The sequence below is a fragment of the Electrophorus electricus genome, chromosome 19 (genome assembly GCF_041902795.1).
Source record: "Electrophorus electricus isolate QZ-2024a chromosome 19, ASM4190279v1, whole genome shotgun sequence".
Classification (NCBI taxonomy): Eukaryota; Metazoa; Chordata; class Actinopteri; order Gymnotiformes; family Gymnotidae; genus Electrophorus; species Electrophorus electricus.
The window spans coordinates 6,226,534-6,247,241 of NC_137515.1; the positions used below are offsets into that span (position 1 = coordinate 6,226,534).

Here is a 20,708-nt window from a genome sequence, read left to right on the forward strand (position 1 = left end):
TTTAGATAGAAATCTAAATCAGCAGCCTGGCATATCATCTTAGGACTGCAGTGGCCTTTAGAAGTTTGTTAGGTAGTTTTCCCCAGCGCAAGCATTTGGAGACTAGGAAACAGCTGGTTCCACTTTTGAAAGGTCAGTTGTTGGCTCACTCGGTGCATTAATACAGCTGATAAATGTCTTCACATGGAGTTTCATGAGTGCAACTTGTTCTATTGGGATACAGCTGAAGTGAGCAGTGTTACTGAATGAGTATGGATTCAGCTTTGATTTGACCCACCCCTATTCTCTCTTCTGTCATTCTTCTGTTATTACACTTAGCATGCTGTGAGGAAGGGGAGTGTTATGTTTGGTTGCTCAATATATATAAGACAGCCACAGCAGAATGCAATTATCATCTCTAGCACATTCTGACCAAACTATGAAGGGGGCTGCGAATACACACCTACTCACCCTGACAAGCAGTGTAACCACCCCCTCACACCACGCCCCAGTGCATTTTTGTGTGTATATACATATGAGTGGGTTGTCTTCTATCTGTGCTGAGTTTTTAGATCTGTCCTTTTTGACTGAATGGTACTTTTCTGCTTTAGGTAGAGTAATTTCTGAGGTCTTCGTCTGTTTTGTAGGGGCAGTGGTTGCTTAGTGGTTAAGGTACTTGACTTGTACATGGAAGGTTGCTGGTTCAAGCCCTGCCACTGTTGGGCCCCTGCACAAGGCCCTTAATGCTCAAGTTGTACTCAGTCATAATTCTAAGTTGCTTTGGATAAAAGTGTCAGGCAAATATAGTTCCATCCCTAGTCTTGCACAATCATTCATGCTTCTCAGGAACAACAAGACATTGCTATCACTTATGTTAGACTGGGATTGGAACTGTGCAGAATGACCCTCCAAAATTTATGGAAGTAGAGATGTTAGCCATGTTTCTCTTAGTATATATATATATATATAATTTCTTCACTTAGCTCTCTTAGAAAACATCATACAAACATCACCACATCCTCACTAGATACATCTATATACTTTCTCTCATAGTTGCATGGTATGATGTTTGTGCAATTCATAAAAAAATGTAAATGGCCATTGTAGTTACTTCTTACATGATTTTCTGCTGTTTGCATTTTCTGTGTGTTTTCAGAACAGGTGAGATTTTTGCTGGGGGATCTTGCACAATAGACTGTTCCATCTCAATGTCTTTCATTGTGCAGGTGGGGAACAGCAACCTACAATTAACCCGACAAAAGGCAGCAGCTCCTCTGGGATAAGTCTCACATTCCAGCACCACTGTATAATTTTCTTTGGAAAAAGGACAAGAATTTTTCAAATATAAATGTGCAGCTCTTTACTCACCAATCAGATAACTACACATGCAACCATAATAGCAGCAGACTGATGAAGTGAGCATGACAGAATCATTGTAGCATGGGCCATTATAAATTACACAGCAAGTGAATATTGCTTTGAGTATTTGCTCTGAGCTTTTTGGAGATTCCTTGCTTTTGGGGAAACTACATCTACATGTCAATTCTGTATAATAAATAAAATAATTACTAACACTCTTCACAACCATCTATCTATCTATCTATCTATCTATCTATCTATCTATCTATCTATCTATCTATCTATCTATCTATCTATCTATCTATCTATCTATCTATCTATCTATCTATCTATCTATCTATCTATCTATCTAGTCTCAATAAAATACTGACATTTAACTTAAGTTAACTGACATTTCACTTAAGTATCAGACATTCCTACAAATGCTGTAAATGAATTAAGTAAGTGGAGGCCTTGACAAACATAATTTGACCACCACAATTTAAGATTATTTTATCTGTTAGAATTACAGGCTGAATACAGTGTCATACTTTATTAATAATGACATGTAAATGCTTAAAATCATAGTGTCAATATACACTGTGCTGTCCTTGGAGGGCACGTATTGTATACAGTAAAAACATTTCATATGCACTAATTTGATAACGGATCTGATAAGTACAAGTTTCACTTCAGAAAGGTTCATTTTCATCTTTGTGTAAGATCATCAATTTTCTGCATGTTTTTCAGATCAAATATGTGCTCCTTTTTTTGTCAAAAAAGGAAGAATAATTGATCATCCCATTTGTGCTTTGCAGTCTTTTCATCCTAAGTATTTCTGTGAGCGTGCGTGTATGTGTGTGCGTGTGTGTGCACTCTGTACCAAATCATCCTTCTGGCTAACATGGCTACCCCATGTATTCACCATCCTAAGGATATGCCCCTACGGAAACAGGAAAGGTAACATACATTTTTTTAAAGTGTGCTCTGGAGACAAAATTTGTCCACAATTTTGTCTCCTCCCTCAATTTTTCTTTCTAGCTGCCATTAAGGGTTATGAAAAAAAATATAAGATCTCCCTCAAAATTGTTTTCTCTCTCAAAAAAGGTAACATATAAAAAAAAGTCTTGACTAACACTTAGCATGCTAACAGTTGTCCATTAGCATGATAACTGTTAGCCATTAGCTACTCTGTGAAGTTTTTTCCCTTTAACCTACAAAGACGATAAGAGAAGAAAAAAAAATGGCAGAACAAAACTTATTCAATGATGCAGGAGCTAATGGATTACAGTTAGTATGCTCTACCAGATTTGACCAAAATGGGGCTGATTAATTTCAATAGACTCGAGAAACAAAGGCAATGAGAAATGAAAGCTGGCCATCATAAAGTTATAATGATTCAAATTGTTTAGTCATTCATTTTTTATTAAAATTAACTATAAGATGATTAGAATCCTAATAATTAAATTTAATTGTAAGATGGTTCTATCCAAACAGAAATGAATGGTAGATCATTTAATCCATTTTGACCAAAGCAACCCTTTTAGTTAACTAGGTTTATGGTTTTTGTATTAGATGAGTGTTCAAAGAAGAGTTACTATTTTTCTTCAGAATTATCAACTATATATCTGTCACAAACTGGCATTCTTTTGTACGTGAAGAGAAGAAATTTGTGTAAAGTCATTGGTGGATTAATGTACCAAATTCAGTAACACTTTCTCAGGATAGACTGAACTTTATCTGGTTCTGAACATTCACATGTTGTTCCTGAATTAATTTAAAATGTATTTGACATTTTCTGAGGAATATCATATACTATGCTCTTCAAAGTGACATTGAGCAATGTCTGTTTATAGACTTTACTATATAGCGTGGTAACAACTCTACATGGTGAAAACCATAAACAAGCATGTGACATCACTCAAATGACATCTTAAAAAGAGTAGCATATGACATTCTCCAACAAGTTACAATATTTACCACCTATCCAGGGTGTTGATATCTCAGGGAGCCCCTCAGATCTGTCTACATTTTGGATCTTCCCTTTTTTAGTTATCATGTTAGGCCTGCCAGAGTCTCTGCCAGAGTAGTTATATTATGCTTGTTACACTCCAACATACATGTGCTTATTTTTTATTTTCCAGCTCGAACAACTGTCGCACCTATCCAATGTGATGTTGATTCAACCCTGGAGTATGGAGGTCATCTGCCCCGGGACCAATGCAGCCACCGTGGAGACACTGCATGTGGTACTGACTCGTGTACTATACCTTTACGATGACCAGCTTTCGAGTCTCATTGCATCTATTCATTGAGTCCACCGAACTGAATCGTTCACCTTGTGGTCGAAGTAGGTAAAGCAGGTTAACTGTTAGCCCTTAGTGCCTCTTATGTTCGCATAGGTTTTAATTTGCCAACTAAAAATGTTAGGTTTGACATGTTTGTATCTCTAATTTCATGTATGTAGCAAACTGTATATGTTCGGCTTTTTAAAGCTTCCTGTAACAACTTATAAGGGTCACAAAACAAGGTGGACAGACTCAGACAGCTCCTAAATATTCCCCAGTGCATAATATTATGTGGCATCTTATCAGCACAAATTAATATCCAAATAAGACGGCCGTAAAACTAAACTATTGGCATGAACGGCATGAACTTAAATGGACAAATACAGCAGTATGTTCGTCTCAGAACCAGTATGTGTTGGTAAACATTTTTACATCAGTAGCTAACTACTGTGTAACTATACATGAATCAAAGTCTTTTTTTAATTTAACTGAGTATTGTGGTTGTTTCAGAATTATACCGCTGTTTGTACCCTTCCTATTTACAGCGCAGAATGTGCCAGGCTTTTGATAGCCTTTACTTGCCATCTCTGTGAAATTGTTAAAATTTGGTAGTATTCATTGCCCATTAAGAATGGACCTTAAGTGAATTTGACGTACGAGACTGAGAAACATTCTCGTCTCCTCCACAGTCCAACTATAAGCTATTTGTGTGTTTTTTAAACAAAAGCACGTGTTAGGTAAATCCTGTCACATGGCACAACATTTATGCGTAAATCTGTTATTTTCCACAACAAAAACGGTTACAGTATAGCTTTTTGCAAAATCTCGCGTTTTGACAGATAATTTATCCGCTAAAGTTGAACGACCCCTTCCCCCCCTGAAAAACACCTGAAATGGAAATGTAACTATTGTCTGAAAATCTTTGTACCGTTAGCCCGGAGTCACTTCATACTCAGAGGTCTTCGGGTCGCGAGTGCGCAACAGCCATCATCGCAGAGTGACATTCTCTCCATTCCCTCTGAATAAAGGTAGTCAGAAAGCGGACCTTTTCGCAAGATTTGAACTGCAAGGACGCCTGGCCCTACATCAGACAGGGTACAGTGTCACGCAGCAAACCGACGACGCAGCCTTTAGTTAACGTTATTTATTGGTTTTATACAACAGCGCCAGATGCTCTGCGTGAACAACACTGAACGGAAACGAAATGATAATAATCACCGACTACTGCAGGAGACTGCTGCAACTTTTTGTCTCTTTATATGTTATTCTTTAATAGATGTCACTGCTGCTTTAAAGCGAACAATTTATCCTGCTGAGTTTTGAGACAGTAGATAACAATGGTCAGCGCGCCAATATTCATACGGGTTTCTGTTATATTTGGACTCAGCTTTTGGCAGTTTAAAAATGCTTCGAGACAGAAAAGAAATCTGCACCGAGAATGCTTTTAGCTCTGCGATTTATCGCGCGAACTGAGGCAGGCTACAAGCGCGCGCATCCCTAAACCTTGCCAAGCGGAGCCTCTCGCCATCGCGCGTTTTCGCGGCGGACAGAATTCTGGAAAGACTAACGTGCTGTGCAGTAATTACCAACAACCGGACAGCGGCGTCTATACGGGGTAGTCCTGTCAGTTGCGCGACTTGATATGGGTGAGTAGTCTGAGCCATGTTCTGGGTTGATGGAGATTCATTTGAATGTAGTTGGAAATGATCGGTATCAAAAACTAATGGTATTTACCTGCTTCAAAAATTCCGAAATGCTTCTTAAAATCAAATCTTACATAACGCTTGCACACCGATTTCTGTTGCTCGTTGTTGAACTGCTGCAATATTCTCAGTTACTGTCCCAAGCTCATGCGACTGGTCGTTGGTTCAGGTGTGGGTGGCATATTGCTTGGTCGTGAGCAAAAGAGAATTTGGAACATTGTGATTTTTTTTCTTTCTCTTTTTAAAGAGAAGAGGCTAAAGAGGCTATAAGGCGTCTTATTTGTTCACGCTTAACATTGGTGAGCACAGACGCAAGATATGTAAGGATAAAAGGTGTTTATGTTCCGTTATTTCTCTTTGTGTGAATTGTGTGAATAGGGTGACATTATTATATATTCTGTTCATATTTTGGAATGTGACAATTTGAAAGATGACATTTTCATATCCACTCAGATACGCTCTAGCCAATTACTGCTTGGCCTTCTGTTTACAGTCCATCTGGGGGTTCTCACCTGCAGGAGTAATCCTGCCTTTGGCTTCAGGCTCTGCTCATCCATTTGAACCACACTAGGAAATCAACACAGAGTCTTTGCCCCTGGCATGCTGTTGATAGCTAATTAGACTGCCTAGGTCTGTCTGGCACTCAGACCATTGCAAACTTGTGTAATCACATGCTAGCCAGGTCAATTATTAGCAGGTAGATCTGGAAATGGTCTAAAGCTTTGACTTCCAATCACTTCTTGTTATGCTGTGTGAGATAAGCATCAGCATCAGTACGTAGCCTCATTCTCAAGATTCAATCTACAGTCCCTTTGTCTACTACAGTACTACTTGGTCTGGTGCAGAAGTAATTCTTAGTTTGGTTACGCTTTTATTATTGCTTCATCAAGGCTGCAGGATTCTTCTCACCGTCAGGGCAGACAGAGGCCTCCTCTTACTTTTCAGATGTCTTTTCCTATCGTTCTTACCTACCATGCCACAATCCCTGCATTCCTCTTCTGGTCATCTTCTCATCACTTCCTGTTTTCATTTATCCACATTGGGGATCTCCTGCTTTCCGCTGCAAGGCACATTGTCTTTGAAGTATTCTCCTCCTCACACATATAAGATCCTTGAAATCATTAGACCAGTTTAAACATTGCTTGAAAACTCATCAGTTTGTCTGGGCATGCTCATAGCACCCTAGCTTTCCACTTCATTATTTCCTCTCAATTATTTTTCCATTTTTCAATGTGGCTGTTTTGTTGGTGTAATTTGTCTCATGATTTTACAATGTGTCTTGCTGTTTTCTTTTAATGTGTCCTTGAGGCTCTAGAAATGCTCACGAAATTCTACTACTATCATTATAGTAGTGAACACATGAGTAAAAATGTGTACACCTGAGTCTGCTGCATGTCACCAGGTTCTCCGTGCAGATATCTCCAGACCTGGCCTTAGAGAACTACAAATGTGTAGTTTAGTTTCCTCCCCAATATAAAACATGCATAAACTTAAGCATCAGCGCTAGACTGGGGTTCCAAATAGACTACAGAAGAATACTTTTGGGATGAAGAAATGATAATTAGGTGCTGTCTCCTTCTCTGAATTCACAGATTAAATGATTGCCTTAGGAAGCTAGAGTTGCACCACAAAATATTAGTCTAAGACAGAATTCTCATGTTATGATCTCAACTTAATTTATTAGATATTTTATTATTATCTCAGCTTGTGCATAGTCACTTTACGTGGGCAGGGATAAGAAGAAAGACCAGAGAGTAAAACATGCACAGGGCATGTGTTCTGTGACTAGTGAGTGTTTTGGTGTAACAGTAGTGGTGTACTCTGTGTTAATTGGGGTTTGAAACTCCTAATCAGTAATGGCTGGAGTGAATAGTATTTCTTCATCCCCAAATAGGCACTTACTTTCTAAATCGTTCTCTGAATAGCTAATAGAGCAGTCACATTAGTTTGGGCCAGCTCCTTTTTGTTTACCTTCTTATTAAAAAGATTTTTTGCTTTGTTATGTTTTGTATTATTATTAGTATCAGTATGTCTTCACTGTAATTCCCTGTTGTCTCATCATCAGTAAGATCACTGTTGACTTAGATATGTTAACACAGCCTCAGCCAGCTGTATTTGTCATAGGTACTATTATTATTATTATTATTGTTATTATTATTATTATTATTATTATTATCATCATCATCATGATATTAAAAGTACATATTATGCTGATTGGAAATTCATTAAAATTAAAATGTCCTGTAATGACTAGCTCAGGAAGGTAGGATTCATACACCTACACTTAATTAACAGATCCACAATACTATGGTCCAAGGTTGGAAAACTGTTAACAGTTGATTATAGAACAGAGAATAATTGACTCTGAACAAAATCAGTATACTGAACAATATTTGGAAAATACAATCTTGGTCAGTATTTGGAAAAAAGCAATATAGTAAACATTGAAAAATTAGTGACTGGAGTTTACAAAGAACACACTTAAAAGGAGTATAGACAGTATGAGTCTATAAACAGGAAACAGGAAACACTGCTTCCACTGGAGAAGGTAAGGGCTGTATATGGTTGAATCCATTCCCTGAGAATTTACAAGCATCCTACAGAATATTTTCTCCACATGGTTCAGAAGATATTTGTTTGGTTTCTTCACACAGAAATCATCACAGGAACTCATTTATTTAAACTGCTCTTCTGCCTTCTTTTGACAATGGGTGCTGATAGTCATTAATCTAATTTATTAAGCTCATTTGTGCATTCTGTAACGTAAGGAGGCTAAACAGGATGTGGGGATGAGTTACATTTAACAAACATACGTTTATTCACACAGAAACCAAATACGATGCAGCAATGAAGCTAACGTAACATCGAACACCGACAACAGAACCATAGGCGTTTATATACATACGTAAATGACAAGCAATTACAAACAAGTGTGACACATGGGGGAGGTGGCCACACGGACAAACATACACACACACACACAAACACACAGGGAGACACTTGGAAGGAGGGGCCGTATCGTGACAGAGCCCCTCCTCAATGGTGCGACTCCTAGCACGCCCACCTATCAGGCTACGGCCCTAAAGCCAACGCCAAATGGCGAAGCCAGAGGACCGAGCACGGACACAGTGACAGGGACAGGTACAAAATTACATAAACGACTGTTAAAGAGTCCAGGCATGCCGGCAGGAGCCCCGGCCTGTCCCCCAGTCGTTGGTGGGGCTTGAATCCTACCAGCCTGTGGAGGATCACCCCTCGCCAATTTGGGGAGCAGTGACTTCCGCGCACCCATTTCAGGAGGCAAACCAGTTACTTTGCCAGTCTCTGGGGTGGGCACAGATGTCGCCTCCCCCTTTCCTCTACGGGGCTTAGGTACAGGCACACGAGTTCTGGGGTTGTATGCCCTAGTAGAGGGAGTTTCCTCCTCGGACGAGGTCGCCTCTAGTTTTGCGCTTGCTGGCTTGCTTGTGCCTAGCCGAAACCTCCTGGGTGGAGCCTTGGGCAGTATCGTACATGCCGGAGGCTCGTCGTTGCCAGAGATGACAAAGTGAACATCACTGTCCGCGAGAGAATCCCCATGGAGGACCTCCTCCACCTCCATCGGTGGATCCTCCCCCTAATCGGACCCCAAGTCCGACCACAGACTGATGTTGCTGTACTCCGCTCTCTCTGCATACTCAGCATAGCCCTCAGAATAGTCCATGTAGGGGTCATAGGACCCAGCGGAGTCCACCTCAGAGTGCCAGTTCTCATAGTCTGGCTGGTTTCCGTAGGACCCAGTTTACTTCCCTTCTTTCCCTTCCTCTTTTTACCTTTCTCAGGCATCCTTCGTCGGTCAGTGCATTTGTCAATTGAGCTACTCTAGCTTATCCCTTATTTTGCTTTAAAAAATACATTTGTGATACATGCAATGATATTTTATGTAAATTTATGCCAATGTCAATTTATGCCACCAATAACCCACGATTTAGGTTTCGTCTGTGGTTGAACTGAGAACTTACTGATGCTCAAATGGATTCTGAATTTCACAATACAGCCTAACAACAAAACTGGACAGCAGTATTCCAGTATTCTAAACAAACAAACTGACTCACTGACTTGACTAAGTAACTTAAGTAAAATCCCATGTGTAAGTAACAGCTGTTGCATTCCTGAGCACTGCCATGTCACACACACACACATACACACACACACACACACACACACACACACACACACACACACACACACACACACACACACACACACACACACACACACACACACAGACAACAGACAACGACATGATCAGCATGATTGTTTATATGTTAATTACATTGGAGTGTGTGCACTTTGCAACACTTTAGATTTGTTCATATGACCTAGGCTGCAAGATACAATACCATCTTTTGATACACTGAGCTAATATAAATGATACAGTACCAGCAATATGATCATTTGACTTAAAGGTAGCGTTACATTACCAATATTATGAGCATGACTGGCAAGATCTAGAATACAAAAATCTACAGGCTAAGCAACAGTGTTCATTCTATATCCATGCACTCACAAATACAGGACTGCCCAGCTCTGTATGCCTTTCAGAAGTGCTCACATATTCCATAATTGAGTTTTCACTGTCTTGTTTCACTTCAGAGGGTCTCTCCCTCTCTCTCTTGTATATACAAAACATCACTGACAAACAAAACATTTTAAGTTGTGAAATTAAAATTTAGTAATAACAATATTAATTAAGTCCATTAAGTGAACACCTTAAGTGCAAGACTAATTTACTTTGTGACTAATTTAACAGCCCTTTCCTACAAAACAATTTGTTTCATCGTCATACCACCAATGGTTTTCAATATTTTCAGCACATGCTATATGCCTGTGCACAGTCAATTTTATCACAGCTGTTATGGCATGAATTACAGTTTATCAAGAATACCTCATTTTGTCTTGCTTGCTTTATGCTTGCTTTATTATGACACCCAGTTCCAGGATAAATGAGTGTTAAATAATGGCTTTTAAGTGTGCAGGAGGTTCTTCATTTCAATAATGCAGTTTCACTAGAGCCACATAATTTATGAGCTAGGCTGACAGTCTTGCATTGATAATATACTTTAGCACCACAAAGCACATGGTCTTATTTCACTGTAAGTGAAAGGACTTTCTAAAGCTTATGGGAAGTGGTACAGTTTTATAGCAAGCCTTAAAGACTCTTACAATCCTTTCACTTACAGAGAAATAAGCCCATGGGCACATAGATATGATTTTAGCAGGAATGGTAGAGTGCAGTTAATTAAAGAAAGTTTACAAGATAACAGAAAGCACACTTAACTTGAGGTTGACAGTATGACCTATTTGTAAATGTGATTGTTCCAAAAATTACACTTTTTGTGTGCGTGTGAGTGAACATTGTGTCATTTTGTAAACATAATGATTCCATTGGACCTACTGTGAATCTCTCGAAGATGTTATTGTGGGTTTTTTGTTGTGGGCTCAGGCTGACTGAAGGCTAGCACACATCAACAGTGGCCATCATTAGGTTTGTCAGAAGTGAGTTGTTTTTGCGATAAACTAAAATCCTATAAAGCAAGCTTTACAGTGTTCAGAAAATACATTTGCAGACATATATGTCCTGGTGTCATATATCTCAGCAACAATGCATTTATTAGAAATACCTTATTGGTGTGCAGTTAGAAACTACAGCCTTTGTACTGCCATGAACAGTTTCTGTTGCCATTCTTCATAGGGTGACCACATTATTAAACCATAAATGAAGGAAATCACACTCCCAAAAGGAGGATATATGAGGGAATATGTACAAGACATAGGACACAGGACAGGAAAATACAACACCCCAAACTGTAACCTAGGATTTCCATAACCATAAAAAGACTTCACAATCTATCTAGTTAACAGAGCTGACCAATCTGATCTAGAAATATTTATATAAATTAAGATTTCAGTCACCAAATCTGGCACCTACTTGCAGTCTGGCACAGTGTACGGAAGGCATAAAATTAATATTTCCTACTCTTTGATAGGAAAGAATGTGCTGACAACTGAGAACTGTGAAGTCATCTTTCTTTTTGGTATATTCACATCGCTGCATTTCAAAGTGTATTCAGCGGTTAGCTAGTGAGGTATGAGGAGATCTGTTAAACCAATGAAATATAAGGTATTTGCTTTGACATGTATGTGACCCAGTGAAATACTAAAATAATATTGATCAGTGGAAAGGAATATTGTTACTATTGTGGTGACTGTTGTCAGCCAGAGGAGGATGGGTCAAGATTATTTGAGTCTTGGTTTCTCTCAAGGTGTATTCCTCATGCTCTAGGGAGTTTTTCTTTGCCACTATCGTCTTTGGCTTGCTCACTGGGGGCTTGGACTCAGACATTAGTAAAGCTACTTTGTGATAACATCTGTTGTAAAAAGTGCTATATAAATAAACTTTACTTGACTTGAACTACCAGATCACTACAGAACGATGACAAAAAGGTGTCTATCCAGGCTTTTTGCCAGACTGAGGACAGGGAACTGAAAAACCAGATTGTCTGGATTTTTCATCAGTCACTTTCTGACCACAAGATCAATGGATTGCTGAATATTTTTAGTTTGGAGACCTTTGCAGACATAACTCAATGGGGAACAATGACAAATGTAAAAAATGTTTATGTTTAAACATAAACATAAACACACATAATTGCATACACAAACACACACACACACACACACACACACACACACACACACACACACACACACACACACACACACATACAAATACACACACACACATACATAAAAGCCATGCACACAAATCCATACTGGCATAATAACTTAAACTATGCTCTAAAGATACTTTAAAGAGACTTTTAAACCTACTGTGGGAGAAGATTAGTTTGAGGACCTTGAATCACCTAATGCCTAAAGAGCCACTAAGTACAAGTAAAAAAAAGTAATACAAATGCAAGAAAAACATGAATAAATGTTGCCAACATAAACAATAAAGTCCAATAATTAATGACCACTTCACTACTTCTCAGTTATCTATACATACCTGTACCATTTATTTAAGAGTCTACCAGAGAAATGTTTACAAACACAAATGACCCAGTAAGAAAGGAAGCAGCGCATGTTATTCAATGCTATACATGCTATACATGCTATATGCGATACAATATTCAGCAGTACAGATATCATCCAGTTTCAGCAGAGCCTTGGGGAGACGACGTGAATTTCTCATTAACAAAAAGCAAAAGCAAATGCAACCTTCTGGGAGAATAGGTGATTCAGCAGACTAGAACTAATTTCTATTAAAATTAAAAAGGAGCTTTAAGGTAGTTACCACAAATTCCTTCATCAAACATTGATATGCAGCCATATTCAATACACGAAGAGAAATGAAATTGTAATAGTGAATGCATATTAATAGGTTTTAGATCTGAAATCTGAAATCTTAGCATACTCTTGTGGAAAATCAAGAGTCAAGATAAGAAAATTCAATTTTGTTAAATTTCTCTCTGCAGGTTCTATTGGTGTCCTGGCATCGCTGTCCTCAGAAGACACACTGTAGCATTCAAATGAAATATCAGCTTGTCAGAGCGCCAAAGGAGAGGCGGCAACTGAGTTCGCCTGGGCTGCCAGCAACCTCACCATCTTTGAAAACAGGCTGTTACAGGTCTCAGATCAGTGGTTTCAAAATGAGCTCACCATGGGTGCTCTGTACACTGTGTGTGGTTGTGAGGGGGGGCTGGAAAAGCAAATGTATGTTGACTATACAGGCTGAATTTCCTCCACTATTAAGTTTAATAATGATGTTTGGGGCATTAAGCGCAGCAGGAAATCATATCTGCTTGGTTGTGTGTTTTAGAATAAATTTAACAGTGTTAATAGTGCATTAGGTGCCTATTTAGCTGTGGTGTGTAAGGTGCATGGGAGCATTACATGTAAGGCATTCCTTTGGAGGTGCATTTTTGGCTCCATGGCTATGAGTGTATAGGTGATGTATGCTATTGGGCAGGTACTGTTAGAGGGCATCTGTGTGTGTCTGTGTGTATGTGTATGAGACTGCACTGTATGTATCTATATTTCTGTGTATTGACAACAGTTTCCCAGCTTTGTTTCACTAAACTTTTAATCACTTTGGTGATTCATTTTGTGAATTCTGTCACCATAAACAACCTGCTCGTACTGGGCTCGTCAGAGAGCCAGAGCCTCTTACAGTGCATGGCCTTTTATATCAGGGATATTATCATCACTTACAACGGTTTTCATTCAAAAGCAGAATCACATGCCATATGGATTCTCAATCAGTTTTAACCACCAACAGTCTTTGTATTTGCAGTGTTGATGTCATGCCATGGCTGGTACTGAGCCAGCGCTCACATACCACTCACACCAATCACAGCAAGTATTCACTTTCCCCATCCCAATCATGGTTTACTGATTCATCTCTTTCAGCTGTCCATCATTTATTTAATCATCGGCCCTCTATTGAATCCCAAAAAGGGCCCCTAGTCCAGTGCTTTGAACTGATGGTCTCTACCTTCCCGTTAGAGACTTTGCCAGTCCTGCTCCTGTTGAAGCCCTTTTGCTTTATAATCTCATTTTTCTGAGTAAATAAAGTTCACCACTTGTGCCTTGCCCCAGACTTTCAAATGTCATGGCTGAGAAATGTCTCCTAGCCAATTTCTGTTTTATTTCAAATGGTCTCAGAGGGCATGTAATGGCCACTGTAATGATTTTTATTGCCATATGTTTAAACACATATATTTTGGGTTAATGCATGTTAATCGCAATGGCTGAGGAAGACATCTGATTACTATAGTGAAGAATTATTTTCCATGACCTGTCAGAATATTGTTAATGTATTAGAGGGTCAGGATGGTCATAACGAATGTGGCAGTTTCTAACTTTTGCCTCCAGCCTCTTATGGAAATGTGTTAACAGTACCATTGGGACTACAGTTTAGGCAAACTGATGACTGTGTAACTTGCATCATATGCTTGAATGACTCCTATCCTTGCTGTCCCAGCATCATTTATAGCCATGGTGCTGTACAATAGAATCAGTATAGTACGTAAACAACTGGGTTGTACTATATGTGATGATTTAAAAGTGCTTTTGTTTTTGTTTTTTTCAGTATTGCTCTAGCATCTATGCTGTTTCCCCAATAAAACAAATTGCTTTCTTTGGCATGAATTGCACAGTATGTGGCAAACTAGTAGCTATTAGGTTAAGGTAATGGGACAAAAAATCACAATAAGTTGATATAGTGCTTCACATCTACCAATCACTTTTTATGAAACAGAATGACAAAGAATTATCAATGAAGTATGGCGAAATTGTAAGACATCCTTTAGGTGCCTGTTGAATCACTTACTAATCTCACATTAGGTTGATATGCCTAATATGATTCAAATTGATGCCTACATTATGTTTATCAATAGCATTTAAAACATTGCAGAAATTATATGTTAACAAAATGTGTAAAAACACAAGGTTCAGCTTATAACATAGTTGCATTTTGTGAGATGAATCAGGTATGCTAAAGTACAGCGACATATAGAAGTATATCATGGCCACAGGGCCACCTTCCAGAAAAGCTTTTTTGGATAATGCTGGGAAGCCAGTATAGGTTCTCAGTACTGCACAGTATGACATCTTCATTATAACATCTGGAGAACGTAAGAAACATGTCTCTCCAAAAGGTCAAAAGCTTTGCTATTAATGAAATTATAGAAGTGGGATTGTCTACTCTTAACTTTGATCTTTCTTTAGGCATAGACTTCTTATATTAACAAATTAAAGTCAGAACCACACACTTTAATTATTGCTCTTCACAAAAGTTCCATAATGTCACAGAGTGTGTGTGTGTGTGTGTGTGTGTGTGTGTGTGTGTATATATATATATATATATATATATATATATATATATATATATATATATATATATATATATAGATATATATAGATAGATAGATAGCCTTAATGAGGCTAGATGAACTTTGATATATGTCAAGCCTTTAACCATGCTGTTTTCTCTCCACAGGTTCTGTAACTTGCATTAAGAGATTAGCATATCTCCTTCTGCTCCTCACCTCCTTTCTCCTATTGACCTGTTCTGGAGAGAAAACTTGTCCCAACAGCTGCCGCTGCGAGGGTAAAATTGTCCACTGTGACTCAGCATCGTTCATGGATGTCCCAGAGAACATTTCAGTGACTTGCCAAGGTTTGTCTCTACGCAACAATGACCTGCACTCAATGCTCCCCTACCAGTTTGCTCACCTTAACCAGCTCCTATGGCTGTACCTGGACCACAATCAGATATCTATTGTGGACAGTCGAGCTTTCCAAGGCATACGGCGGCTGAAGGAGTTGATCTTAAGCACCAACAAGATTTCACAACTGCATAACTCAACTTTTCATGGTGTGCCGAACCTCCGGAGCCTGGATCTCTCATACAATAAACTCCAGGAACTACAGCCAGGCCAGTTCCACAGCCTTCGCAAGCTCCAGAATCTGCATTTGCGTGCCAATGGACTCACAGTGATTCCATTACGAGCATTTATAGAGTGCAGGAGCTTGGAATTTCTAGACCTGGGGTATAATCGACTGCATGTTCTCACACGTACCACATTTCTCGGTTTATCCCGGCTTATGGAACTGCATCTGGAGCATAATCAGTTCTCTAGAATCAACTTCTTTCTCTTTCCACGCCTCGCAAACCTACGGGGGCTGTATCTCCAGTGGAATCGTATTCGAGTGGTTAACCAAGGCCTCCCATGGATTTGGCATACTCTGCAGAAGCTGGACCTCTCTGGTAATGAGATCCAGAGTCTGGATCCTGTGGTTTTTCAGTGCCTACCAAACCTTCAGGTTCTTAACTTGGAGTCTAATAAACTGGCAAATGTGTCTCATGAGACTGTGGCAGCTTGGCTTTCCTTGACTACTATCAACCTAGCTGGTAATATGTGGAACTGTGGACCAGGCATTTGTTCTCTTGTAGCCTGGCTAAGGAATTTCCATGGAACTAAAGACACAAGCATAATTTGTAGCAGCCCCAAACATCTTCAAGGGGAAAAAGTTTTGGAGGCAACAAGAAATTACATATACTGTGAAGATTTTGAAATCATCCCTCAAACACAAGTTTCTGTTCACAGTCTGGTGCCAACCATGGGAAGTGAACCTGAGCCAACCTTGCCTTCCACCACTGCTCCCCCACCCTTGCCTCCACCTGCCTCTAAAGCACCACTCTCACCACACCTACCTCAACCCCTTCCTCACCCTACCATCCCCAGCTTCACTGACACTGACACCCGAGGCACACCTCCACCTTCTAACAGCCTGCTCGTGACTCTATCCCCTGAACAGGAGAACTTATCATTCCACAAGGTCATAGTGGGCGGTGTGGCGCTTTTCTTTTCAACATCGCTCATTTTGACGGTGGTCTATGTCTCTTGCAGACGGTATACTGGTGCAACCAGGTTGCTGCAGCAGCATTCGGTCGTAGGACGAAAGCGTCGGAAAAAGAGCCCTGAGCCAGAGCAGAACCTGAGCTCGCAGATGCAGGAATATTACATGAGCTACAATCCTGCTGCCACACCAGAAGCCATGGATGTGCTAGCCAATGGGACTAGTACTTGCACCTGTACCATATCGGGCTCCAGGGAATGTGAGGTATGACAATGTGAAAGACAGCCTAAAATCAATCAAATGAAAGCAAATGAAACAGCTCTGGACAGCAGAGGTAAAACTCTTCATTGTGTATGCCATTTTTATTCAATAGTGCAAGGATAAGCACCTTTGACTCCATTTAAGTTACACAATAATTTGACTGTCAGACATCTTTAATCTCATCTTTTCAAACTGGGGAATTATGCATTAGAAAATGGAAAAAAAAAATAGATGGAGAAACAGGAGTCAATGGTTCCTTAACCAAATTAATTGCAGCATATTTTACTTGTTTCTTTTGGACTCATGAAGATTTTCAGTTCATTATTTTGTTGTGTTTGGTTTAGAGCAATTAATTTAACACATGAGCACAGACACTATCAAACATTTTATCTATAATGATAAAATATAATCTTAATATGGTTGCCAACATTGGTAGCAATGACTGCTGTACTTGCACCTTATCAGGTTCGGTCAGGTTGAGGCTTCCTGTTGGTAGTTAAAGGTTGGATTGTTATCATACTTCAGAATACTTGATTTAGCTTTTGTTGGAGTAAAAATAATGTAAAAATCTGAAAATGGTTCATTATTATAATCTTAGAAGGGGACTAATAATGTATTGATTTTAATGACCCATTGGGGAGGAAGTAAAAGATTCCTGTCATCCCCTTCCATAATGTGAAATATTTAAAGCAGAGATGGATTACATTTAGCATAAGCCCATAACTAGTGTATTTATCTTTTTAATTTTTTTTACCGAATGTGCACAGTAATCTGTGTGCCAGTTTTACATGTCATGACCTTGTATGAAAGGAAAACCTTTTTCTTCCATCATTGAAGAGTTTGTATTAGAGCACAATAGGCTGTCAGTCACTCTATTCTCATGTCTGTGGAAGTTAGAGATGGTTATGAAGAATTCTGGTTTGAAAGTGGTTATAAGCAAATGTAATGATATGGCTCAGTGCAATCTCCCAGCTAGAAAAAGGAGTGTATTTATACAAAATAGCAGACTAATTGCCATCAACATCACCAAGAAAAACTAAAGTAACAGTTTGACTGGCATGTGGAATTTGATGTGGTAAAAGCGCATTTTGTGCCAAGATATGCATTCTGACACTGGATACATACCTGCACCTATGCAGAAACATTGCACATCACACAAGTATACAGGTATACACATGTATATAAATATTTTATGTGATAACAAGGAGTTAGAATGGTCTTATTAAATTAAATTCTTTATTTCCTTTCCATTTTTAGTTCTCTACACCCTGAACTGAGATGTGCTGTAGCACTTAATATTACACAGTTATGGCTCATGGTTAGACATGTCGGCTAATGGTTAGACATGTTGAATGTTTCAGATGTACTTTGATTTGCTCTTGACAATGAGCTGCATAATTCCATGTAAAATGCATAATGCCATTTACTTTTAAAGAGATAAAATAGAAGTGAAAATGACAGACATTATGCATAACTTATTTATTAAATGTAAAACAGCAAGGTACTGTTTTACAAACAATTTACTGCTTTCTGGAGGCATGTCTGGTGTGCAGCACCCATGGCACACATACTTATGCTCTGTTATAGTTCAAGAGCTTTAGTAAATTAAACATTAAATATCAGGATGGGGGAAAATGTGGGGTGCTTGTTGGAGTCAGACAGGTAGAGTATTTCAAAAACTGTTGGTCTCCTGGACTTTTCACATACAACAGTCTCTATGGTTTACACAGAATGCTGAAAATATCCAATAAGCAGCAGCTATGAAGGCAGAAATTCCTTGTTCATGAGAGAGGTCAGAAGAGGATGGCCAACAACCATGGTCAAGATTGCAAATAGGTTGCCTGGTCTGATGAATTTAAATTTTTGCAGTGACATACAGGTGCTAGGTTGAGTATTTGGCATAAACTGAATCTATATAATCAGCCTGCCTTTTGTCAACAGTTCAGGGTGATGGTGGTGTGACTTATTCGAACAGGTGAGATGCTTGCAGATAAAATAGTTTTAATTTACAGCTGAGTAATCAAGCATCAAAGCAAAACAGGCAAGGGTCAAAGCCAGAGCAGAAAGGTGATCAAATCCAAGGGGGACAAACAGAATCACGGAGATAAACCAATCCAGGGTACAAGCCAGAAGACAATCGAAGGAGGCAGACAAATGCAAAGGAACAGGTGAATAAGGAAGCACTGGGGAAACATAACCAGTCAGTAACAAACAGTCAGAATATACACAGGGGACTCGCTCAAGAACAGCAGCACTACATCGCAGGGATTAAACGGAACAGAAGAACATATATAGCGTATCAAAGATAAGACACAGGTGCCATTATTGATTCGGTGATGAGGATATGGTGAGGTTGTGCCAGGGAAGACAGGAGTTGCAGTCATGAACTGGGGAGACTGCATGATAGGTGGTGTTTTAATGGTGTTGGAAATGTTTACTTGGCACACAGGCTGACTAACAGTAACATGTGCATTTCTTTATTGCCACTTATTATGGCTGTTTCCAGTGTAGCAATGTATCTTCTCACAAAGCTCCATGACCATGACAATAAGTTTAGTTGAACTCACTGGCCTGCCAAGTTATCAGATCTGAATCCAGTGGACCAGTTTTGGGGTGTAGTTTTTGACATGTAAATAGATTCACATCTTATTTGATTCATCACTAGCATATGAACCCCATATTAAGACATTTGTTAATTTATCTTAAATTAATAACTATTAATTAATATGTTAGAAATTAGTATTATTGATAATAAATATGGCACCAGTGCAACAGGACAAAATAGCCTTAGAATGAGACACTTGATGGTTAAAATGAAGTAACAATAGAAATTGCAACCATAGAAATGATTATTTTCTGATTGTCTGATTGAAATTTTGATTGCTCAAATTCAATGGAACACTTTTCTTAACTGTTAGATCTTATGTAACAGACACACACGAGTAAAACATTAACAAAGTTTAATAATAAAGCATTTGGTAAAAGAAAACAAAAGACCAGTGTACCTCAATAAAATGTTCAAGCTGAAATAAGGTATTGAAGAGGGAAAAAACAATACATACTAGTACAACTAGTTCAACAGACAGTGCAAGAACTTTGCCTTGTTCTGTAATGTCACAGTATCAAGGATAGAACACCATGCCATCACCGGAGAGCAAAATTAAAGAAACTAATACTTACGTATAGATTGTGAGGCCCACCCAGAAGTGTCAGTGTCACAGTTCACCTCCTCTAGCATTGTGGTTCCCATGGCAACAATCACCATGTGCTTCTTTGTTTTGCTTTTCTTCCTGGTTTTGTGTTTGTTCTTTCTCTGCCACTGATTGTTATCAGATGTTTCTTATTCTAGTGCTGTTCCTGTGGCTATATTATTTGCCTTTTAAGGCATCAATCATTGACCCTGGTTATGTCTGTGTGCTTCCAAGTATTCCTAGGATTCATTGTCTAGTCTAGTTGTTTTATATCATTCTTGTTTCTCTGCTATATGTTTTTACATATTTTGATTGTTTGGCTTCTGCCTGTTTACCATGGACTTCCCTGTTATTCTTAATAAATTACTCCAGACTCTGCGAATATGTCCTGCCTCAAGAATCCAGTCCTAAGAATCCTAACTGAGCTGCATACACATAGGCATACTGGAACAGGGTATAGTAGGCAGTGATACTTTAACAACTGTTGTCTCCCCAGGTGACTCCCCTGTTCTGTCTTGCACAAGGAGTCTGATTAAGCAGTC

At 39.0% G+C, this 20,708-nt stretch overlaps 1 protein-coding gene across 2 annotated transcripts in view; it reads left to right on the forward strand.

Moving 5' to 3' along the window:
* The first annotated feature begins 4,473 nt into the window (after positions 1-4,473).
* The window catches only part of lrrtm4l1 (leucine rich repeat transmembrane neuronal 4 like 1), a 28,980-nt gene continuing 12,745 nt past the window's right edge, over positions 4,474-20,708 (forward strand). The window contains exons 1-2 of one of the 2 annotated variants that reach the window (XR_003410436.3): positions 4,474-5,251; positions 15,351-17,048. Coding sequence is in view for 1 of the 2 variants with exons in the window: in XM_027007242.3 (XP_026863043.3) it covers positions 5,248-5,251; positions 15,351-16,978 (1,632 nt within the window). In the remaining variant the exon portion in view is untranslated. The remainder of the gene's footprint in view (positions 5,252-15,350; positions 17,049-20,708) is intronic. The other variant, XM_027007242.3, reaches the window with a different exon arrangement.